Source organism: Macrobrachium nipponense, chromosome 24, assembly GCF_015104395.2.
Source record: "Macrobrachium nipponense isolate FS-2020 chromosome 24, ASM1510439v2, whole genome shotgun sequence".
Lineage (NCBI taxonomy): Eukaryota > Metazoa > Arthropoda > Malacostraca > Decapoda > Palaemonidae > Macrobrachium > Macrobrachium nipponense.
This window is the reverse complement of record NC_061091.1, coordinates 63,475,202-63,500,096: the sequence shown is the minus strand read 5'-3', so window position 1 is coordinate 63,500,096 and position 24,895 is coordinate 63,475,202. Positions and strand designations below refer to the sequence as shown.

General features: G+C 33.7%; 1 protein-coding gene across 1 annotated transcript in view; it reads right to left on the bottom strand.

The window, feature by feature from the left end:
* Positions 1 to 2,316: 2,316 nt before the first annotated feature.
* Positions 2,317 to 24,895, bottom strand: part of LOC135205681 (titin homolog) — a 99,650-nt gene continuing 77,071 nt past the window's right edge. Inside the window, exons 8-10 of the mRNA XM_064236596.1 lie at positions 14,965 to 15,074; positions 4,945 to 7,521; positions 2,317 to 4,762 (exon numbers count right to left, since the gene is read on the bottom strand). Coding sequence (XP_064092666.1) covers positions 3,092 to 4,762; positions 4,945 to 7,521; positions 14,965 to 15,074 — 4,358 coding nt within the window. The 3' untranslated portion in view covers positions 2,317 to 3,091. The remainder of the gene's footprint in view (positions 4,763 to 4,944; positions 7,522 to 14,964; positions 15,075 to 24,895) is intronic.

The following is a 24,895-nucleotide window of genomic DNA, read 5'->3' as shown; positions in this document are numbered from 1 at the left end:
ATGGCTAATTTAAAATGGTGCAAACATTACCACAATCGCACGTATGATTTTTTCGTTAGAGTTACCGCGCGAACGTAAAGAAAATGTTATTTTTTTCATAAATTCACCATAAATCGAAATATTGTGCTAGAGACTTCCAATTTGTTGCAAAATGAAGGTAAATGCTTGAATATTACTAGAATATAAGCGTTTTAGCTTACAATTGCGTTTTTTTACCATTTCGGTAGAGTCAAAGTTGACCGAAGGTTGAAATTTTGGCAATTATCGTTTTTTATATGAAAATATCTCAAAACTGATAAAAGCTACAATCATGAGTATTTTATTGTTGTATTCTACATAAAAATGCACACATTTTCATATATAATACTTCATGTAACGGCTAATTTACAATGGTACAAAAATTATGTCAAAGTGACGAAATAATTTCAGAGATGTGTCACAGATACTTTTTAGTGCGGCAAGAAAGAAATTCGCGCTTGCGATTGTAAACAAAACAACACCTTGATTTGTGAACTCCCAGCATCCCCCAAGGCGCGTGATTCAAAAGTTTTAGGCTGGTAGGCCTATAAGTATTTTTCCGCGAATTTAAAAAAAAAACTTTTGTAAGTCGACGTAAAATACGTCCAGTCGGCACACGGGAGACAAAAAATCAAGATTTATTAACATTGTCTTTGTAGAAAGAGTACATGTTCAAGTTTAACCTCTTGACATTCTCTTGCTTTTATCTTTGTTTCGGCAAGAATTTCCTTATGCCAAAGAGGAAAAGACAAGGAAAACATCTCGCTAACTTAAAGAAAATTTGCTGTAATAAACTGAGTTAGTGAAGGAGGGAGAGTGTTATATAGGAAAGAGTGCCCATCTTGCCTAACGCAATGCCCCAGGCTACGATATATGAGCAAAGGGATCTTCATTTATGATTATGATAAATAACAGTTTTGGTTTATTAATACCAAAAAAGAGATATAAAATTCATAATAATTATTACGTAGTTATTAGCATTCTCTTTGGAAAAATACAAAGGAAAACTTTGAACGCCCGAATCTCAAAACTATACCTATTGACCTTCAAATTCTATCTGCTCCCATAGTTTTAAAGCTAGAGCATTGAAATTTGGTATATAACTTAGAAAGACATTATAGATGAAGCCCTTTTTTCCATTTTTTTTTTTCCTCAACTTTTTTTCCTGATTTATAGGGTTTATTTTTTTACCATAATGAAAAATTCATATCTAGCAAAAATATGACTTTTAGAAAAAAAACTAATTTGATTGGAGGTCTACATCAGGTCTATATATAGTAGTAATCACAGGTCTTAATATTAAATATCAAGGGAGGAGATAAAATTTGAAAAATGGTTATTTCCGGGATAAATCCCCCTGGCGTCACAAAACTGAAGGTCAGAGGCGAAAATCATATGCAGTTTAGAGATGTCCCAAGTCACCTTATTAAGTGGTATGAATGTCAAAGTCCTGACCTTAAAAAATGGCATTAGCTGGCCAGCCCGCTTCAGAAATGCTCCCAAAGAAGTACAACACAAACCCACAGCAACAACAAACACCAGCACCTTGCAAAAGCCAATCTGGAGACTAAATAACAACTGTTCCAGATGTTCTCAGACTTCGAGATATTAAAGTTATAAAAACTGAGTGGTAATCAACAGAGAACAAATCACCACTCGAACTCTTACTAGATAATTAAAACCTCCTGTCTACGTATCTCCAATGATCAGAATTGTCTCCTAATCACAGCTCCCTAACCTTCTGAATACAGATACTGTGGCACGGTGCTTCCCAATCCCCGAATTATTATTATTCAGAAGATGAAACCTACTTATATGGAACACGCCAGCAAAGACCATCAACTTGGAATTCAAGCTTCCAAAGAATAGATATTAGAAAGAAGAGGAATTAAAGGGAAATACAGAAAGACGAGATTTCACTTTAAAAAAAGAAAAAAATGAACTCATAAATTGATAAAAAGATTAAAATGTAAGAATAGTAAACAGCAAAATTCTCAATTGACAGCCTAGGGGTTGCTGGTTAACGTAAAAAATATCCTAACAATAAAGTTGAACCAACCCATTACATGAACATATTTTTTCACTTACCTGCCCTACATTCTCACTGTCCAGGTGTAGCAAATGAAGAAAAACACTGGCTAATTTGACAGTCAACAATTGATAGATCTACCAAGTATGCAAAGCATTTGCCCACCTTAAGTAGTACTTCTTCCTTTGGAAATCTTATCTGGAAACATTTTATAATAAATGCAAGAAATATAAGAAATGAGTTTGCATCATACTTTTATACAAAGTGTGGTGTAACATTTCCTATGGCTGAGGAGAATCAACATTTTGTATACAAACATTTCTTTATTTCACATTTATGAATCATTGGCCATTACTCTGAGTAGAAGATTTATTTACAAAATGTATATTTTCATACGTTACAGGATCACTCTACAAAACAGACATTAGAAAAAATGCTGTCTGTCATATGAAAAATTAAATAAAACTTTGATACAATATTAAATCTACAAGTTTAGTGAGATTTCCTCACTAAAATACACAATCATCCCAAGCTATAGACAAACATACAAAATTTTTCAAGTAAAAAATTATTTTGGACCTAAATTGGGAACCGTTAAGTAAAATAATTTTAGACGAAAACTTGACGCATTTCTAACAGACTGATGATACCATCTACTCAATAATTTATAAACTGTAGAGAAGAACAAAGTACAAACAGACGCTGCTTTTACAATCATAATAAATTAGAATAATAAATTCACTACATAAGACTTTGCATAAGGAAATGATAGATTAAAAAATGCACTTTGAAAATATACTGTATGTTTTATAAATTTTTTCAATAATTCTTACATTAACCTGCATATATAGAATGAAAAGCTGTACATATATTGTACAATACTTTTGTCATTCTTCTAAAGAAGAGCTGTCCTGAGACTCCTTGGTTTGACCTTTTATCAAAAAGAATTATCAAGCATACCATATCTTTTCAAAATAAATATATATAAACACTTTCATTTCAACACGCAAACCACTCGACGCACTTTCACCAGTAAATTAAACATTATTTTTGTGTTCGAAATCTAACAGGCCAAGTGTCCATATACAACACTGAAGCCTTCTTTCGAGGGGAGGCTCTTCGATCATTAGCAGCCAAGGCAGCAAGTTTCTGAGCTGTAGTTTGTTCTAGGAAACAGAAGTCCTGTTTTATTCTACACCCTCGTCTCTTTGGTTCGCTATCATCACACCCAAACGCACTATCATTATCATCAGAAGTATGAGAGGCAACAGATTTTTTCTTTTTTTGTGCTTTTGGCCAACCAGTCAAATTCTTTCTTCGTTTCTTATTACTACGCACTGGTTTAGGTTCACTTGCAGTAGAACTATCAATAGTTTCTGAATCACACAAGGATACACATTCTGAACTAGCCTCAGTATTTTCATCTGCACTAGAGAAGTCCTCACAAGAGGCACGATCGTTACACAAACACTGGTTGGAGTCCTCTATTACTTCCACTGCTGCCCGAGATAAAATGTTTTCTGGGGCTAAGTCTCTAACATCATCACTTAACCCAGCAATAAAAGCTGGGTCTACCTCATGAGCAAATGGACTCTCAAATAGTTTCAGTTCTTTCACAATATTTTCTACACCTTTACTAGACTTTGAACTGGCTAATAACCTCCTCTTTTTCCCCCGCTTTTTAGGCGGGGTCTTTCGTAGGTCCGTTTCCTCAGCATCTTTAATGTCTTTAAGCACTGGAATACACATGGAAGTCTCTTCCCCCTCTTCCAACTCAGTCTTTATGACATGATCCACATGCAATGCAAGGATAGCCAACTCTTCAACAGACTCGAAGCACTCGTGAGGTTGCAACCTTATTGAATCTGCACCCGGGGTACTCGTACCATCCGAAGAAATCTCTTCGACCTTCAAGGGAACAGACTTCAAGGTTCTTGACCCCTTGCTTTTTCTTGGAGGAAGAATGTCCGAGAAGAGCGCAAGGGTAGAGGCATGACATCGCGGAGATTTTCTCACGAGGTCTGCGAGATCATTCTTTTTCTTTGAAAACAACCCTTTTTTAAGGCTAATAAAGTCTCGTATATATTCCTTTGGCATTTCGTAAGGTAATATAAACTTTAAAGGATCTTCATCATAAACAAACTCATTCACAGCTATACCATCAATAAACCTCTGATAAGTCTGATACCAACACTCATTCTCAGGTACACCTTCAAAAGAAAAATAGAGCTCATCTAAAGTACTACCATACCCTGCATTAGTAACCTTTCCCCTAACTTCTAATTTCTCTCTACTTTCTAAGTCATCACTTTTCACTTTATTATTTAAACTGGATTCAGAGCTATCACTAATTTCACTAGTTTTTATACTGTCTTTTTCAGTTTTTATTATAATGGACTTCCCATCATCCCCTTTGCCACTCCTCAGTATCTGAGTAGCTTCATTTTTCTCACTCAATTTCTGGTCCAGTAATTCACCAATTTCTTTATCCTTTAATCCGTTTTTCTTTTCATCCTTCAAATCTCTTCTTCTGTTCACTTCCTTCCCCTTTCTCTCTTCTGTGGTTTCCTTCTCTTTCTTCTCGTCTCTTATCACTTTGTCCTCTTTTTCCTTCTTGTCTTCCACTTTCTCCTTTTTGTCTTCCACCTTTTCTTTTTTATCCTCTACTTTTTCCTTTTTTTCTTCAACCTTTTCTTTTTTATCTTCTATTTTTTCCTTTTTATCCTCCACCCTTTCCTTTTTGTCATCTATCTTCTCATTTTTGTCCTCCACTTTTTCTTTTTTGTCTTCTACTTTTTCTTTTTTGTCTTCCACTTTTTCTTTTTTGTCTTCCAATTTTTCTTTTTTGTCTTCCAATTTTTCTTTTTTGTCTTCCAATTTTCTTTTTTGTCTTCCACTTTTTCTTTTTTGTCTTCCACTTTTTCTTTTTTGTCTTCCACTTTTTCTTTTTTGTCCTCAACCTTCTCCTTTTTGTCTTCCACTTTTTCTTTTTTGTCTATTATTTTTTCTTTTTTGTCTTCCACTTTTTCTTTTTTATCAACTGCTTTTTCTTTTTTATCTTCTACCTTTTCCTTTTTGTCATCCTCTTTTTCTTTCTTATCAAGTATTTTTTCCTTTTTGTCGTCTACTTTTTCTTTTTGATCCTCTTTCACACCTTTCTCATTAGTCACCTCTTTGCATTTCTTACTTTCTTTTTCATCCTTCAATTTTTCTTTGTCCTCCTTCAATTTCTCCTCTTTTGTTTCCTTTTTATCACATGCATCATTTTTTTCACTTTTCCCTTCATTTTTCTTTTCGCACTTTGTTCCATCTTTCCTTGGGTCATCAATTCTTTCAGCTTTTACTTCAACCCTCCTTTCAAGCCTGAAGCCATCTCTTCTATCACTTCTGGTAGTATTTTTCACCTCAATTTTGATGTCTTTTTCCTCTTTTATACTAATTTTCTTTTCCCCCTTCATATCCCCTTTATCTTTTGAGTCCTTGTCCACTTCACACTCCAAATCTAAACTTCCACCAGTTCTTCGAGTCACTCTCCTAGCCATGTCAAGTGACGGGCGTTTTCTTGACACCACACTGTTCTCTTTCACTTTTGATTCTTCCTTCTTTTCTGGACGCTTTTCTGTATGGCAACTTGCGTCCTCACCATTGCCAACTTTTTCCTTGTCTCCAGATGAGGATGATGTTGATCTCCTCAATCTTTCCTTGGTTTCTTGAAAATGATAATACTCTCTATTATCTCTAAGAAACCTCTCTGCATCCGAGAGACGTTTCTTTCCTGCCTTTCCGCTAGATGATGACGATGATTCAGCAAGGGTCTTGTTTGTTAATTTCCCTTTGTTTCTTAATTGACAAAGAGAACTACTGGATAAAGAACAACTGTCAGTTGTAGGTGGAATTGTTGTACTAACAGGGAAACCAAAGAAGTTTTCATCATCATCATCTTCATCATCATTCAACATTGTTAAGTCGTAACGCGTCTTTCGAGTTCTACTCCCAATAGGCCGCCCTCTAACATTACTAGAATCTAAATCTTCTTTTATTCTTTTTGCACTAACTTTGGGATCATCATCACCTGCACAGCCAGACTGTTTTCTCTTACCCTTTCCCCTTCCCCTGGGCGGATTTGTATCTTCGTTTTCATTTTCATCAGAACAGTCACTCTTTGAATCACTATCGCTTTCCTCACTATCACTCTCAGAATCTGGTTTATTCTTATTTCTCATTATTTCTTCCTTTTCATTATAATACTGCTCTGTTTCTGATATTAATAACCAATCAGCTGTTTTTCTTCTAATTTTTGCCTTCTTAGTTTCAAACTTTAATCTGTCTGCTTCTGATATTTCTAGGAGGAGACTAAAGTCAATTTTATCATTATTATGATCTACATTACCATTAGTTTTAGAACATGAACTCAGATCAGATTCATCACTATTAGCACGACTAACTCTTCGCCCTTTGACCTTATGAGCTCCATTTACCAAATCCACACTCACATCACCATTGTACTTATTTGCAAGAGTTGCTGCTTCCTCTAAAATTGGTTCTCCGTTCTTAGGCTTACCACGCTTGGCTGTCTTATCAACCATGTCAAGACACAAGGGGTCTTCAAGTACACTGCGTGAATCTGAAGTTTCAGACTCTGATTTATCCGAACGACAACTACTTTTGCGAGTTCTAGTACACCTCTTAGCTCTAGACATCGGTTCAGTTTTGATTTCTAGTTCTTCAATTTCTGAACTACCAAATCGTTTGGAGGTTCGACTACTCCTCTTGTGACAAAAGGAGTCAATTCTACTGTCTACTTCTTGAATAAGTCTAACCATTTCTATGTTTTCCTTTTTCACTGGAATTGGATCAATAGGAGACAGACACACATCTGGTGAATGATCCCCTATTATTGATTCCACAAAATCAGGCAGTTCTTGTTTAACAACAACAGACTCAAGAGCACATGGTGTTTCTTTTTCTTGCTTGACTTTTGTGGTTACATTAAGAGAGGCTGCTTTTGAAGTGACAGCTTTGGTTACAGGAACATCGGGTAAAGCAGCCTCAACCAAAGTTACTTCCGGTAAGGCAGCTTCACTTACTGAAACCCGAGGAACAGCCAGAGCATCACGAATAATTACTGTAGCTTTGGGCACAACAGCTTCAGGTACGTGTACTGTGAGCAGAGGTGCTTTAGGCTCAACGGTGTCTCTAACTTTACATTGAGACTGTGACACACGAGGCAAAGCCACAGCACTCAGAGATGACTGCTTGCGAGGAACTGAGCCTTTACGGTACACTGATGTCGATAACTGAGAGGAGGAGCAGTGTGTGGAGGGAATGTCTGCTGGGCAATTGCTTTCAGGAAGGGCACACGCACTTTCCCGAGTGTCACCAGGGAAGACACAATTACTAGCAGGTCCTACTCTCTCATTCTTGATATCTTTCTGCACTAAATGTGTTGGACCAGAATGTATAGTCTCACCAATCTGAAAATAGAATATTTTGAAACTTACAAAGTGAATTCATTCTACATCAAATGGACTGAGATAAAGGAATAAACTTACAAAATTAACTAATTCTACTTCAGTGGATTATGATAATAATGTAAACACAATTTAAAGGAAGCTTTGTCCATGGTAAAACACAATAAAGCATTTTCTATCTTAAATGCACCAAGGACAAGACAAAATGGTCAATGAAAATCAAGAAAATGACAGCATGTTCACACCTGGGTAATTCATTGGGTATCAAGTTACAAATTAAGACATACCATACTAAACGCCTGTCACAATTATGATTAAAACTGAGATACAAGAATTCTTTATTTGTTTCAGACAACTAAAATATTTTTCATGTAAGTTTTTGTTAATGGAGATATCTATTCATATATACCATCATCTGTGCATAGTACTTATAGTAAACAAGAATGAACATCTTGTTAAAGTTAGATGTGCCCTTCTACTGGTAGGAGGCCATTCATGTCCTCCAAAGGCATATCATGTCAAACCACTACATATCTATACATAGGAGGAAGGGGGCTTTAAAAGTCAATATCTGGTATATGTTTCTTACCAAACAGCAAGAAATAACTTGATCACATCTTCTTACGCACATTTTTGTTCCTTTTTCCTTTTCTTACAAAAATACTCTAAAACTTATCCTTTGGAAAAAAAAAATCAATGGATAATACTACATAGAATGCACTGGTATAAAGTTACAAACTCACATCCAATCCACATTACCCAAAACCATCATCAAGACAGCATTAGACTTTCAATATTCAAGCAAAAATGATTAGACATTCTTTTTTGTAACATTTTCCAGTTCTACCGTTACTAAATTTAACACCTCAGTACAATTAAAGTATCCACTGACTAGTCAATCCAGTTTTGCACACATACTTTAAACTTGCCCATCAAACAATGCTTTTGAAACATACGAGACAAAACCAACACCTCAGGTGAAAAACTGGCAAAGCAAGTGCCACAATGGCACATTTCTCTTCTTAAAAGATTACAAACAGAAGTTTCGTGGGGCACGGAATCCCACAGAACTTTTCACATACCTATAGTAGATTAATTCAAAAGCAGCATTCATCACTACATGGTAAAAAATAAGAGGAAATGTTTACTGGTGTCGGATATCTTAGAACCACAGGTGAGTTTACCCTTTTCAATATTCAAACTACAAATCATGCTAAGCTTTTGAAACAATATTTTGTTTTCAAAAGCATACCCAGTTAACAGAATATCCAATCTGAAATCAATGCAATTATATTATGTATCCTGTTACTGGACCGTTCAATTTGAAGCCATTGTCAGAGTAATCATTTATTTGTTAAAGATATACTGAATCAAACCAACCCTCTGTTCACCTGTTCCAAGCACTATAATAACAAAACTGGAGGCTAAGTATTATGTATAAAGCAGAAATTGTTGTATACTTAAAAGTTAGCTTTACACTGCTACCTGGTCCAAGGTCCAGTTCTATTACATCAAACATGGCTTGTGTGTTTTCGAGTTTCTGTTATTGGAAGGATTATGTCAGTGAAAAATGTAAGAGGTATAGTAATAACTGTAATTTAAATCAAGTAAATAAAATCTACAATAGTATACAGTACAAAAAAAGTAGATCAGTGAAAATATTCAGAGTCAGGTATACCATTTAAATAAAACTGGAAGCATACACATATAAGCCACCAGCAATACATATATAGCCTACCTGGACTTTGGACATTGCCAGTTTAAAATCATTAGTGTTAGTATGCATATTACATACAGCTTAAAAAATTGTACCCAGAAATGCACTAAAAAGCCAGGCATGGCATGACTCATGAAGTACAGTAATACCTCGATCTTACCTATTTCGAGTTGTGTGAATTCACAGACACAAAACTTTTCATGGGAAGGTAACTAATTGGCTTAAGTTATTTTTTCACAGACACTCGACATTTGCAAAATCCTTGAGAAACCCAGCAGAAGTGCTTATGTTTAATTTTTGTAGTAATTTATAAGTTTTCATGCTTTTATGGGTAAAATCTGTCTTAAATCGTAATTGTATTTGTTATTCTGTAATAATAATAAATTCTGTAAAAATAAACTTGTAAGCCACACACTATGCATATAATACCAAAGGCAGCCTTTTACAGCTAAATTTAGGTAATAGGGCTCTGGAAATTAAATATAAGTTTTAAGAAAACAGCACAAAAAATTGCTTATTTCGTAATAACTATGAAAATTTGAAACAGTTTGAAAGAATTTTTGCAATTGAGATATTTCTTCATAAAATACATCCCTGAAATTTACAAAATAATTGGACAAATAAAAATGTGATCCCTGTTTGGTTTCCTCTTGGGTGACTGACATTTGTGACATATCTTCAATTGAGACTCTTGCCTTTTGTTTAGATTTTTTTTGCAGTTTCAATTTTTATTGTGCATATAGTTTTAAATATTTCTCTTGTAACATCTCTCCCCTTTGCTCCTATTATGGCAGAAAAAATTGTACCCAGAAATGCACTAAAAAGCCAGGCATGGCATGACTCATGAAGTACAGTAATACCTCGATCTTACCTATTTCGAGTTGTGTGAATTCACAGACACAAACTTTTCATGGGAAGGTAACTAATTGGCTTAAGTTATTTTTTCACAGACACTCGACATTTGCAAAATCCTTGAGAAACCCAGCAGAAGTGCTTATGTTTAATTTTTGTAGTAATTTATAAGTTTTCATGCTTTTATGGGTAAAATCTGTATAAAAAATTTATTTTTATTTCTGAACACATAAATATGATACAAACGAAATTAAAGCATATACAGTTAATTTACTTCTACAAAATGTGATACCCAATCGCTTTGTTACTGCACTTTTAAAAGATTATACCCCTACAGAAAGCTGCTCTCTCTCTCTCTCTCTCTCTCTCTCTCTCTCTCTCTCATCGATCTCTCTCGTCTCTCTCCTCTCTCTCTCTCTCTCTCTCTCTCTCTCTTGTAGTTAGCGCTCAAACTATTTTACACCTTACTTCTATGCACATCTTTACCTGTACAGTCCATAATTTTGAATTAACTGAATTTTACCTTTACCCTCTACAAATATTATGTGCAAGTTTTCTTCATTTTACTAAATTGTGTACCTTCATTATAACTGTAATTTATGAAGTTTACCTAGTGATGCAAAGAAAGTCTTTTACTCTGTGAATGAAAAAGAAAAAGGCATCTCATGAATTAAGGGAGCATTAGTATATGTACGTACCTATTGTAAATGCGCTAATGTGGCAAATACAGTACACATTATGATACTGTACTCTATTTTTACGTCAACCATATATTTCTTTTTAAGGGTAATGTATTATGATAACTTTCAAATAAATTACAGTAACTTTAAATTCCTTTAAAGTCAGCATAACATTATGGGAGCACGATTAAGGTCATACATATTTAGTTTTTACACTCTAGAAATAAGCATTAATGTATTATTTATTTTAATGGCCGTACGAAACTTGTCCGAATCCTTCCCTTGTGTGAGGGGCTCTGGAACCTAACCTGGCTTAAGTTTGAGGTATTACCGTACACAGTGGCACTCTGTAATGTGCGCGAAAGAAATGTTGCCATACACTGGTACATTTTTTTTTATTCATGAATAGACACTGTCAAGATATCCCAAGGAAATAAGACATGACAATCATTCAATTTTCACCTGGTCAATAATAAATTAAACTTACTTGTAAATTATTTCACTCACGATAACAAATTTTGCATATGTGAATTGTGATGAGGAAAACTGAAATTAGTTTGCATATATTTGTATTTAGCAAGTTGATTTATATAATATCAAGGTTATTGAACTCAAATCAGCAATTTTCTTACTTCTAGCTGGTGTAAATGAATCTCTAGATACTTTATTGATGTGGGACAAGGTTATTTTACATTATACAAAGTATTTTCTACTCAAAATATCACTTGAATACGTATCGTTGAAAGAAATTAAGTTATTTTTATTGTTGGTAAATGGCACTGTGGGCATGTTTATTGCGTAAAAAAATCAACAGAATCCGTTCAATATTTTCATGTGATTTCATCGGAATACTACGAGCTTTACATATTTATCTTTTATCAGAGTGAAAACAGTAAGATATGTTCTTTCATGCCAAATAGTTTTGATTATAACACATTTCTCACAAATTTTGTTTACAGTCGAGTTTGATGGTGCTATACCAAAGTTTGCAGGAATTCCATCCAATTTGCTGATGCACAATAATAGTCGTTAGCAGATGAACATTCTTTCCTCAACTTCAGCTACAACTTGCAGTTTAAATTTAGCAGTATATGTCCTTGTTGATCTTTTTTTCATAGCGAATAAGGCTACAGTAATGTAAAAATATATCAGTCCTATTATACGGTTGTTATTAGATTCATTTGTTCATACCAAATCAGCCATTTCTGGCTGTATGCATTTACACAACAAGTATAACATTACTAATGATACTTTTAGCTTTCTCTTATATTTTTTAACTTAACTAGAAGATGGGATAAAGAGATGGAAGAAAAGGGGTTAGCCTAACTAGAAAATAGGATAGATAAAGAGGAGGAAAAGAGGTTAGCCTATTGTTTGTGTGTTCATGGCTTGATGCACAGTTCGCGAACCGGAATAAAAAATGTTTGAACATCTGGTTTGTAACCCAATTTGTTCATGAGCTGAGGTACCACTGTATTTTGAACTATACAGGATTTGTTGCTTACGGAGTGATATACGAGATGAAAAAAATTGTCAATAAACTCCCCTAAAATTTTTTTGAGCAATAACACTTCAGGATATGTTGATTTAAACAAATCAGTCCAAAACTGCCAATAACTCTATTTTGATCATTCCTTGAAATTCGAAGATTGGCACTCTTTTTAAGTAGAATGAATAACTTACTTAAAAATAATGCACAACAGGTATCTAAACTGACAAGATAACTATTTGTAATAATAATGACAGAATGTGAGAACCAATTAACTGAAAATCACTTCAATGCAAAATTTTTCTTATCAATGAATTTTAATACTTTCTTTGAATTTTTAATAAATTTTCATCACCACTTACTTGTCACATACACCTTTATCTAAATTGTAATAATTATCAACCACCATTTTTATAACCTATACCACCATCACTGTCAAGATTACAGGCAGTCCCCAGTTATCAATGGGGGTTCTGTTCCGACACCTTGATGATAAGTGAAAATCGCCAATAACCAAAAAATCTGCCATTTTTGGCCATGATGACCAGATTTTCATGCCAATAACAATCCGTTAATGGTGCCTGGTAGGTATGCATTGGTGCCAATACTCTATTATCGGTGCCAAAATCGTCGATAACCAGGGCCTGCTTGTACATAATGAAATCAGGAACTATACAGGCAGTCCCTGGGTTACGACGGGTTCGGCTTACGACGTTCTGAGGTTAAGGTGCTTTTCAATTATATTTATCAGAAATTATTTCCAGGGTTACGGCGGCTACAAAGCTGATCTGGCAGAAGAAATGACACCAAAAATGCAAAATATCAATATTTGAAGTTTTTTTTTTATGAAAAATGCAATAAGAATGCAGTTTACATAGTTTACGACGATTTTCAGGTTACAATGCGTCTCAAGAACAGAACCCCCTTCGTAACCCGGGGACTGCTCGTGTTACACGCTTTATAGAATAAAAGATGTCTACAGTAATTTTAATATTTTTCTTTATCTGTTCCACATTCTACTCACTCTTCTTGCTCTTGCTAACCTTCCCACCAAGCCATAATTCCCACTCGCCACTATTATTATTAAAAACCACCACGAATTAGCCATGCAGACAATTTCACTAACAAATTACACAAGATTGCCTCCAAATGTCATGATGATGAGTTTTTGTAATTTTATAGTGTAAATATAGTAACACCATATCCCTTCAATTTATCAAACCTAAACTTAACCAACTTCTCTTGACATATTAGCTTCCTAATATTATCCTTTAAAAATTGATGCATTTTGCAAATACAGCGCTTAAAACTGAATGATGAATCTTGAATTTTTTAGTGTAAGACACACCACAGTCTTTTTTTACTTATCAGAAAGGCAACTGAGAAGTTGATGGGCTACTTGTAATTCTTTCTCTTTAGTTTTAAAGAGGATAGATAACATCCCATTATTAAACAAAAATGATCAACCTTGAACAAAATTTGCTCGAGTAATGTAAGATAATTCCAAAAACTAAATCCTAATATAATTTGGTGATGTGGCACAAAAGACTTGTCATTTCAAAATAAACAAATTAAAAGATTAAGCAAACTGAATCAAAATTCAGCAGTTTTCAACAATATTACGTCCAAAAATCCCAATATTAAAACTATCAATGGCAACACTATCATTTAGCTAATGGCTTTCTCAACCAGCCATGCTCTACAAACTCACGCTCAAGGAAACTTGGAGATTCAACTCATTTTAATAAAGACAATCTGTTTCATAGCAAGGAAATAAGACCCAGCTGTAGCATTTTTTGAGCACTTATTAACCACAAAAGCAATTCTGCCTCAGGTTATCAAAATAAAATGGATGGTTCTTGAAAGGGTTGAAATTGTTATTTGACAGAGTGAAAATTCATATGGGATGCCTTATAAAAATAACTAATGGTTACATGCCATTTTAAAATGCAAAAGGTCTTTCGAGAATTAAATGAATAAAAGTATAACACTCCTAACACTTTCTACGGCTAGAAAAATAATTTCCACATTTTATGAATGCTACCAAATTCAATTCATCATTTAAAAGTAATAAACAAATGCACAAGAAGAGTACATAGTATATACACAGTGAACACCCCAAAATTAGTTCATGGGTAAAGCTTTCTTCAGCCAGAAACATGTAACCAGCCTTACTGCAGTAATTATATCACCACGATCAAGAATACTAAAATGGCTAGTCCCAGCCGACTTTACATTGGATCTTATCAGTTAGTAACCATATATCTACCATCACAGAACAAAGATTTAAGGCTTGAAAATACAAACTATATCAAACATTTCCAACCTTTGTAAATCTGAGATACTCTTCTCAGTCAGTTTACAGACATCACTGCACAATGTAAACCAGACAAAACAAATTCTAAGATATCTATTGATGGCAACGAATTTCATATAGATTTTACAGATGACATGTCATTGCCAACAGTACTTACTTTTGCATTAGGGAAGTGCTGCTATCAAGTATCAAATTACCAGTACTGAAAGAGAGATAATTACTTGGAACATACCTGTGACTCCAATTGGTTCCACTTTCATGACTTGACAAACTGTGATAATTAGAAAACTTTAACAAAACAAGCAGTTACATAGTGCAAAACACAGGAAGAAGTAAAAAGCCTGCTCTAAACTTAAGAAAACTGTGCATAAAACAAAACGACCATACAAACCTCAAAGACAATTTGCTTACGAAGCCGTTTATTGGTTACACTGCTTAAACTGGAAGGGCGTCTCTCTGCTTGCATCAATCCACTATACCTCATTGGGATGTAGGAATTATCTGCGAGCAGATGTACACACGTTAAACGAAAGATCCCAATTCATCTATTGATATGCTAATAACCTAAAATATTCTTATCAATTCAGCACTTAACATCATCAAACATCAAGACTGACAAGATTGAGTAATGAAGCTTCTCAAGAGATTGAAACCTAAAACCAAAATAAACTTTGTGGAAAAATTTAAAAGTAAAGAACTTAAACAATTTCACATCAGAATATGGAGTTAAGTAAAATAATGCCCATGTCTACAAACAACCATCAAGTTGCTTACTTATTTAAATTATTAGAACCATAAGGGTCAAAAGCATAGTAGTGACTTCAGACTGAGAATTCTTTGTATAACCACAAGATGATGATATTATCAATAAAGTAATTTTTTACTGACTGCACAAAAGTAATAGTATTTCATCTTGAGACTTTACTGTCACTTTAGAACTTAAAATTTTTATACATCATGCTTTAAAAACTGTGATTTCATAGTACAATTACCACTACTTTTAACAAACAAAAAGGGAATCCTTTATTCCTGTGCAATGGCTGATTTCATGTATACTACTTTAAAACCACACTGGCTTTCAATCCAGCACAGAATCCTGATTTTTTTTTAATGAAAGTCTCACCAAACCCCCTTAAAAGACAGATGAAAGTCTCACCAAACCCCCTTAAAAGACAGAGAAGACCAAAGATCAGTTATTTACAACATACTAATGCCCTCTATGCTCCTGGCCCAGGGATACTCACTGGAAATTTAAAGAAAAAACATAATACTGTACAAACATACTGATGACAGACTTATGCATGCAAATAGAATAATTAATTAGGAAAAATAATTTAATGTCAGAAGTAAACTGAGTTAATATAAAGCTTCCAAATTGTTAATACTATAACCATAGCCAGACCACTAGCAGTGCAATACAAAAATGACAGGGTTTTAAAAATGAGGAAAAAAAATGAAGGTTAACATTAATACACATCCTGACCTTTATCATGAGCTGGATAACACTTGTGGGCCTACAACATTTAGCCCCTACCTTTATTTTACAGTAGAGTTCCATGGATGCTTTAAGTCACAGCCAGACTAACTTTTTCACAAACCAGAACAGTTATCAATTGCACCACTATTTCACAGTTACTTCCTAAACACAATACTAGCCATTCATTAGTTTTTGAAACATCAGATATGGTACATAAAAAATGCCATTTACAATTTTACTTGATACTTCTAGATTAATCAGCCTTGTCTTATCAACACACAAATCCCATATAACACTATTAATGGTTTATCAGGGCATAAACCAAATTCCTTTCTCTTGTCTTGGCTTTCAATAAAAAAAAAAACTGGGAACAAGTTAAGAAAATCATAGAGCTATGGGTAAATTTTCTGAAAGTGAAAATCAAGTTTCTTCTCCATACCTTGAGAAATAGAAAGGGTATCCATAATTATGGGCCAACAGGGATAGATCCATCAATATATGCCACTAATGTTAAGATTAATAAAGGCACAAAGTATTTTTTTCTTTTCCAATAAAACACAATATACAAGACAATTTAAAAGCACTAACCTTGACCTCACACATACGACACCTCCTAACCTTCAAAATCTAATCCAAACAAGTGCTACAATGAAAGACAAATTCATCTTGCTTTCAGCATCACCACTGTCATATAACAAGAATGTGACAAACTTCATCTGAAGAGATACTTGTAGGTACACTATAATACAAAATCTCATTCATAGGACTGGCTTCAGTATTTTGTTTATTTCATCTCTGAATTACTAAGTTAATACTGGAAATAATTGGCTTTAAGTATTTAAAAACTTGTCAGTTCCTTTTTCTATATCTGAATTGCAAACCAGCAACTCCACTAAATCACAGTACTTGGAATAGATTTTCTAAATATCTAAAAAGATTATTTTCCAACTCTGTCTAAAATTTTTTTTAGTACAAATTACATTAAAACGACCAATGACAAAATTTTTCAAAAATCTGCAATGCATACTAATTATAACAACTATCAAGTCAATCTAACTATAGTTCTGGCAGTAAAATGAATCCAATGTATAAGAAAAAATATTTTTAAATTACAAGCCTTATCCCTATTGTGAGTGTTCAAAGTGCATGATTCACCTAGTAATTGACGCCCTTTCCTCAATATCGTGACTCCATAAGTGAGCTACTTGCATATAGTACTGGCCCCCTGGTCGCAGCAAGTGGTCTAAATCCAAAGAATAACTCTAGCTTGCATCAGCCACCAGCTCCTAAGAGTGTCTCTCGTCAGAACATCAAGGTAACAGTCTAACAGTACAGCAGTATTTAAAATTAATAATAATTTTAACAAAACTTGACTAACAGCATCCAGCTATATTTAATATACATAAATGTCATAGTCAAATTATAAAATACGAGTACACTACTGTGATTGTGCACTGTTTGCTTCTGATTTACTTTTTGAGAATGATCAGCTGATTGAGTTTTAGACATCTTTGCCAATTTGTTACCAAAAGATAGCTTACTGGACATTGTCAACACTGTTACTGCCATTAGTTGCTGAATGGAATATAACTGTAGATATAATACATTTTTTGTAAACGAATAAAACAAGGTAAACAAATCCCACTCATCTCTATTTATTAATGCAGTAAATTTAAATGAAATAAAAATGCGATTTTGCCAGTTTCAGACATTGCTTTCACCTACACCAGTGTTAAATTTAGTGGTATACCCACACAAGGCATTCTTCTGAAAGAACTAGGAATAAAATTTTACATATTTTATTTTTACTTAAGGAGGTCATAACGTAGAATTTGCAAGTTTTTAACAAATCAACTGATGTAATTCAACTTGTAATAAATATCAACAAACATATGTTTATGTCAGTATACTTGCTATATGAACAGTAGATGGCTTTTAATTATAAGAAACCGGAATGAAATTGAACAAGTATTAACACAAGTTTGGTAAGCCTGGATGAATGTATTATAACCTGCATTTAGCCCACTGGATCTTTGCATCTAAGCCTGTTAAGTTATGAAAAGGAAACTTGCACATTAAGCATAGCCTAGCATCAACTAATCTAACAACAATGGAATTCGCATGATACGCGAGATGTGATGATATCAGGTTTTGGGCAAGAAATAAGGGTCACATGATAAGATATCAGATTATGCAAAATTATATACAGTAATTACTGTAGGTACTGCTTTCGATTCTGTATAGTTCGAGTTTTCAAGAATTTTGTTGTTGTAAATAATATGTACTAGTGTATTCTTGGTCCTAATTTGATGGTTTTACGAATGAAATCTGGGAACTAAATGGTGAATAGTGGGAAAAGTAGTGTAACAGAGCTGACACAGAAGCTACTCTTCATGCCTTAGAACTCCATGTCTTTTACTCTTCTACACCTCTGGGTCAACTGGATGTAAGGGATAAACCATTGTTTTGTTATGTTCACCCTTTTCCATAATTATTTTTGTCTATTTTAGCCACAAGGGAATAAAAAATTCAAGGTTAGAGAGGGTAGCAGCCCATAAATAATTTTCTCCCTATGTTTCTGAATTCCTAGGATGCAAATTTGTGGAGTGTCAGTGCTTGTTGTCCATGGGATAAGGACTGTGCTTTATATAAAAATATGTGTAGGACATTATCAGCAATACTTCACAAGGTTAAGGTTTACAGAAAAGGGAGAGGCAAGGTAAAAGAATGACTTGGTACCTGTAAACAAACCACCTGATATAATCTAATGCAACCTTGAGTTCTTAGATAAACATCTTTTTAGCAATAAAATTACATTCAAAATCTCAATCATACTGCCTTTCTCCTCATACATTTTTGCAACAAGAACTTGAAAGTTCAAAGAGTCATGACTAAAGACATGGATAAACCACAACAACAAGTTTTCTCAAAAGAAACTAAATTCCTGATAATTCACTATTCCCATACATCATCAAAATCTCTACACAAATGAGGACAAAAGATCTTCCCTGGAATAAAAACAACATACAAAATTTAAGTTATTCTATGCCATATAGACCAAAAAAAAGGAGAAAATATCAGGTTTTATAATCTAGTTTAGAGGATTAAATTGATGAAAACCCTGATTATCAAATAAAAAACATGTGGGGCATACATTGTCATACAACCGTGATAAGTGATCTTTGCATATAAAGTAACACAGGTGACTGCCTTTTACATAAGTTCCATGGCTGATTTTCCTATTGACTAAGACATTCAGGCACAGTGGCAAGCACTATCATTGCATATTCTTGAGGGAAAATGATATGAAATGGTTGAGACAGTAATTTCTTATAACTCTACAAACTTCATCCTGAAATTACAATCAGGATGTATGTAAATAAAAGCAGACAATTTTGTTTCACCTTCAAATCACAAAAACCATTAGTGCAGTATAATATATGAGAGAGAGAGAGAGAGAGAGAGAGAGAGAGAGAGAGAGAGAGAGAGAGAGAGAGAGAGAGAGAGAGAGTGAGTATATCTTAGGGCTGGCCCGAAGGATTAAATTTTTATTTACATGGCTAGGAACTAACTGATTACCTAGCAACAGGATCTACAGCTTATTGTTGATCTGGACCACATTACATCAAGAAATGAATTTCTAATCGCCAGAAATAAATTCTCCAGTTCTGCACTGGCAGCAGCAGGGAGCGAACTTGGGGTACCAGATTAATAGGCGAGTATACAAACCACTAGTCCAATGAGGAACTTAGAGAAAGAGAGAGAGAGATAGATATGCTAGTTTAAACAACCTTACTCCAATAAACAAAACTAGAACCAATAATGCACACATCACAATATCAGGAGAGCTAAAGATGCAAGCAGAATCAACCCCAAAAAGGATACATGGTGAACACTTCAAGCTCTGTACTTACCTTAACCCTGTAGCTTATGGTCTAAAATAAGACCTCTTACAACTTATGCAAGTCCATACATGTATATGATGACAACAGCACTTGCATGTCTAAAAAATGTGAAGCCTAAAATACACCTTTGCACTTGTGTTTATGCACTCATGCCTATCAAGCCCCAACACAAATCTGCTCCTCAACCTAACTAAACAAAGTAGATAGACCCAAATGCACACCTGGTCCCCAGAAGAAGAAAACTGCAGTTGAGTAAGGCTACAACCCTTACTTGTAGCACTGCAAGTGCCCAAGTAGCTTGAAGAAAACATCTTGCAATAATTTTTTTCAAATGTCAACAGATCATAGTGTAAGTAACAGCATCTACAGTAATATTCTAGTGGCTTCTCCATTTATCAAAAAAATTATTCCGCAGCCCAAATCAGGGCATGACAGGTTTCTATGACCCATGACTGTCCCTGTGAATTAGGGATGGAGGAAAGTTGGGGAAAGTACATACATCTACCTGCCTCATCAACAGCCACTTGCCTGACTCCTTCAGGAAAGAGTAAGTTGGGAGCTGTTAACATAACCATGAAAAGTCTCGGACATTTAGCGATAACACAAAGACCTGTTCCATTCTGCCTTACACCATAGGTGCAAAGTGCCTACATTCTAGAACTTAAGAGGTTAGATGGACTGACCAGAGGGTTTCCAATATTTTCAAAAAAGTACAAAGAACTTGGAATGTAATCACATGTCAAAACAACCTTTGACTTGTAGCTCCCCACCACCATTTTCCTTGTGAAGGGTACGGAGACCAGCAACAAGATCAATGTCTAAATGCATAAGACTAATGTCCCAATATCAATAGAACAATGTAAAAACATCAATGTTGGAAGAAAAAGCAGTCAGTGATAATTATATGGAAGTGCCTCTCCATACTAATAAGGTTAGACCCGACATAAATCTGAATGCTTTGTTCACAAGACGTACAAAGTAAGTTAGGAAAGCTTACTAACTCATTAAACTTTCCAACACTCAAAATGTTACCCATTAGCTGGTAGCCTTGACAAGTTAATTTCCTAATTCTAAATACATCAATGGGAAACCAAGATATTTAAATTATAAAACTGAAGTTATCTTGAAAGCAATAAGTTCTACTTTACTCCACTTTCAGACTCCATCCTGGTCCACATTATTAGCTTCACAAAATATTTGACTAAATAATTTTCCTTGTCAAGAACGGAGTCTGCATTTGCAATAATAGGTCCCAATGCAAAGAGTTTTCAATGTAATCAATAGGAACATATGAACTGAGTAGAGTAATTTATCCACAAGAACCTACATACATATATTTGTACTGTTCCGTTACAATCTTTGAGACTTAAAATGAAAATACCTAAATTCAGGAGGGTGGTATGAAACCAGAAGGAATGGAGGAAATGACAAATTTCTAAGACAATTTGTATTTTTCACAGCTACAAACCTGAGGTCTTAACAATAGGGTAGAAGGCAGTGCAGTAAAGTATTTTATCAAAACAATAGCAGGAAGGGCTTGACGGAGTGAATTCTCCATAATTTGATAGACCTAACTGCTGGTCTTAGCATTCTAAATCAATTACTCTTCTTACTGCTACCCTCTAAATCAACTAATTTTCCATCTTCTCTACCCTTCTCATCACATGCCCAACCCATCTCAACCCTTGAGACATCAGTCTCTTTTTTTCAGTCTATGGTCAACATCTCGGGAACTTGGTCTTTTTATACTGATACAGTATTTCCTTTGCACTCAAGCCAATGTTCTCTCTCTAAAAAAAAAAAATCTCTAAGATTACCATTATTATACTTAAGGAGCAAGGCAAAGTTAGCATGAACTTCGATAGCCAAGTGGTAAGGGGCCAAAGGGAATACAAAAGCGGGCCAAAGGGAATACAAAAGCAGTAAGTCCGAAAGCTATGTACCTAGGCCAAATATGCCAAGGAACACCTATCATTTGTTCCTGGTCAAGTATACTGCTTCTGTACATATTTAAACAAAGATATATAACGAAACTGCTACACTGTCTCTCTTGAAGGAATTTCTAACTACTGATAGTGACATGTTTAATTAAAAGATCAGATAATTAATGACTTCAGGAAGTGCTTTCTAAAAAACTCACACTTGGTACTTAAAAAATTTTGATCTAATGCAAACCTGACCAAACTTGAAAAATGGAAGAGCACTAAATCAGGGGAAAGAAAGCTGAGAAGAATACATTTTAATAGATGAATGGCAATTATCACTTACATTTCACATTTTTTCTATCTGATCAGCCCACCCTTATAAGGTGCTAATCCCAGTGAAACAGATTTGCAAACTGTGGAAATATATCAACACTTTTTACAATTCAAAAATGACTTATATCCTATCCTTAATGCCCATGCACATATCAATGGTTCCAATCAATTGCAAACAACTAATCAATAGTTTGAACAACCTTACACATACTTCCTTCGTAGATTATCCTCAACTCAATGGGCATAAAAGCAAATCTAATTATATTAATAGCATTATGTTAGTACCATTTTTGTACGAAAACCACAATTCTCAACTAATCTTGTGTAATGCTTACTACCTAACCTTCCAGTCTATGGGTTTCTCTTGCATGAAAATAAGGTCATTAGGACTTTTAATAACTCTAAGGGCTGGATGTTAGTGGCATCACTTCCCTATATCCTCAACAATTCATTATATTAAATCATGGCATGTTAACATTACCCTAAAACTTGCAAGCTAAATAAACAATTCCCAATACAACTCAGAAAGCAATGATTTATACAATGTTGTGTTAGTTAAACATAACTTCTTTCCCCTAATTTTTATGTAGCTATCTTTTTTACGTAACATATACTTTACTGATTATAATTAGTTGCTTGACCTTTTATCACTATTAATGATCTATTCCTTCTTGACATTTCTTATACATTATAACCACAAAGACCCTTCACTTCTGAAATTCTTCACAATTTTTTTAATATGCTTGTCCCTATGAAGCCTGAGATCCAAATGTAAGAAATATGAAACAATTCTCATGTCTGTATCAGGATTCAAACCTTCACCCAGTATCAGAATGAGATCACATTAGTGACCTAATCATGAGATCAGGTTGTAAAGCAAACTTGTTCTGATAACCTGGATGCAGGTTCAAATCCTACTACGGACATCAGAATTGCTTCACAATGTACATTAGGATCTCAGGCTTTGTAGTGACAAGTATATCCAAATATTTCCAATCATTTTTTAAATGCTACTACCATCATAAACACAGAGCAGCAACCATAGTAATGTTGAACTATTAGAAGTTATAAAAAGTAAATGACACAAAAAGCGCCACCAAAATAATCATCTCTCCAGGGCTAAAAGGACATTTTTATTAATAAAATATTTTATATATACTTACTGAGTAATTAATAGCCATTATTTTCATTTATTTGCAGCATTCTAGATTCAGATTTTGTGGTAGCTACGCTGATATTGTGTGTTTTGTGTAGGTAAGCAATCTTGCTCCTAGGAATGACTCAACAGACAATACTCATTCAGTTTATATTATATTATACTATATTACACACACACACACACACACATACTACATACACATACACTATATACACTACACATATATGTACATTACATACATACATATATATATATATCATATATATATACATATATATATATATATATATATATAGATATATATATATATTATACTATATATATATATATATATATATACATATCTATATATATATACATATATATACATAATATATATATATATATATATATATATATATATATATACATATATATATATATATATATAAATATCTATATATATATATATATAATATATATATATATATATATATATATATGATATATATATTATATATATACAGATATACAGATAATACATATATATATATATATATAGACATACATATATATATATACATATATATATATATATACTATATATAATATATATATCTATACATATATACATATATATACATATATATACATATATATACTATATATATATATATACATATACATATGATATATATATATATAGTATATGCATGTGTGTGTGTGTGTGTGGGTGGGTTTAATGGTGCTCGTTTGGCCCCATAGAATAGATGATTATGGTGCCATAACTGGTCAAGTTTGTTATCGGTACCATGAACCGAAACTCAGCGCTGTGCTCTAAATTGCAGAGTTTTGGTTAATGGCAGTTTTCACTTATCGGCATCCCAGCAAGAACGGAACCTCTGCCGATAATTGGGGACTGCCTGTATATATGTATGTGCGAGTGTGTGTATACATACGCATATCTATATCTATAATTGGATCTTGCATAGTTTAGTATACAGTAGGTCTATGTCTTGTTAAAGCAGAATAGGCCCTTAAAAACTATGGTTCCATAGTTAAGAAAAACTGCAATTTTCAACTCCCTTGGACAAAATTTTTGGTTTATACAAGGATAATTTAAATATTGAAAATATTACCATAAACTTTCATTTTATCTATGGAAAATGACAACATAATTTAAACAATAGTACTTCACACACACACACACATATATATATATTAAAGATATATATATATATATATATATATATATATATATATATATCTATATATATATATATATATATATATATATATATATATATATATATATATATATTATACACACACACGTATAATAATGTGAATGAGTTATGCATGTAGATATGCATATATTAGTACTGTTGTTTAAATTACATCGTTATTTGCTGCACATACAATAAATTCATGATAATATTTTCAACAGAACAATGTCCAGTCTGATAACCTGAGTGAGAAACAGCAGCAATTCCCTCATACAAAGCATATTAAGGAGTGAAGCAAGAAGATCTAAATTGTGGGAA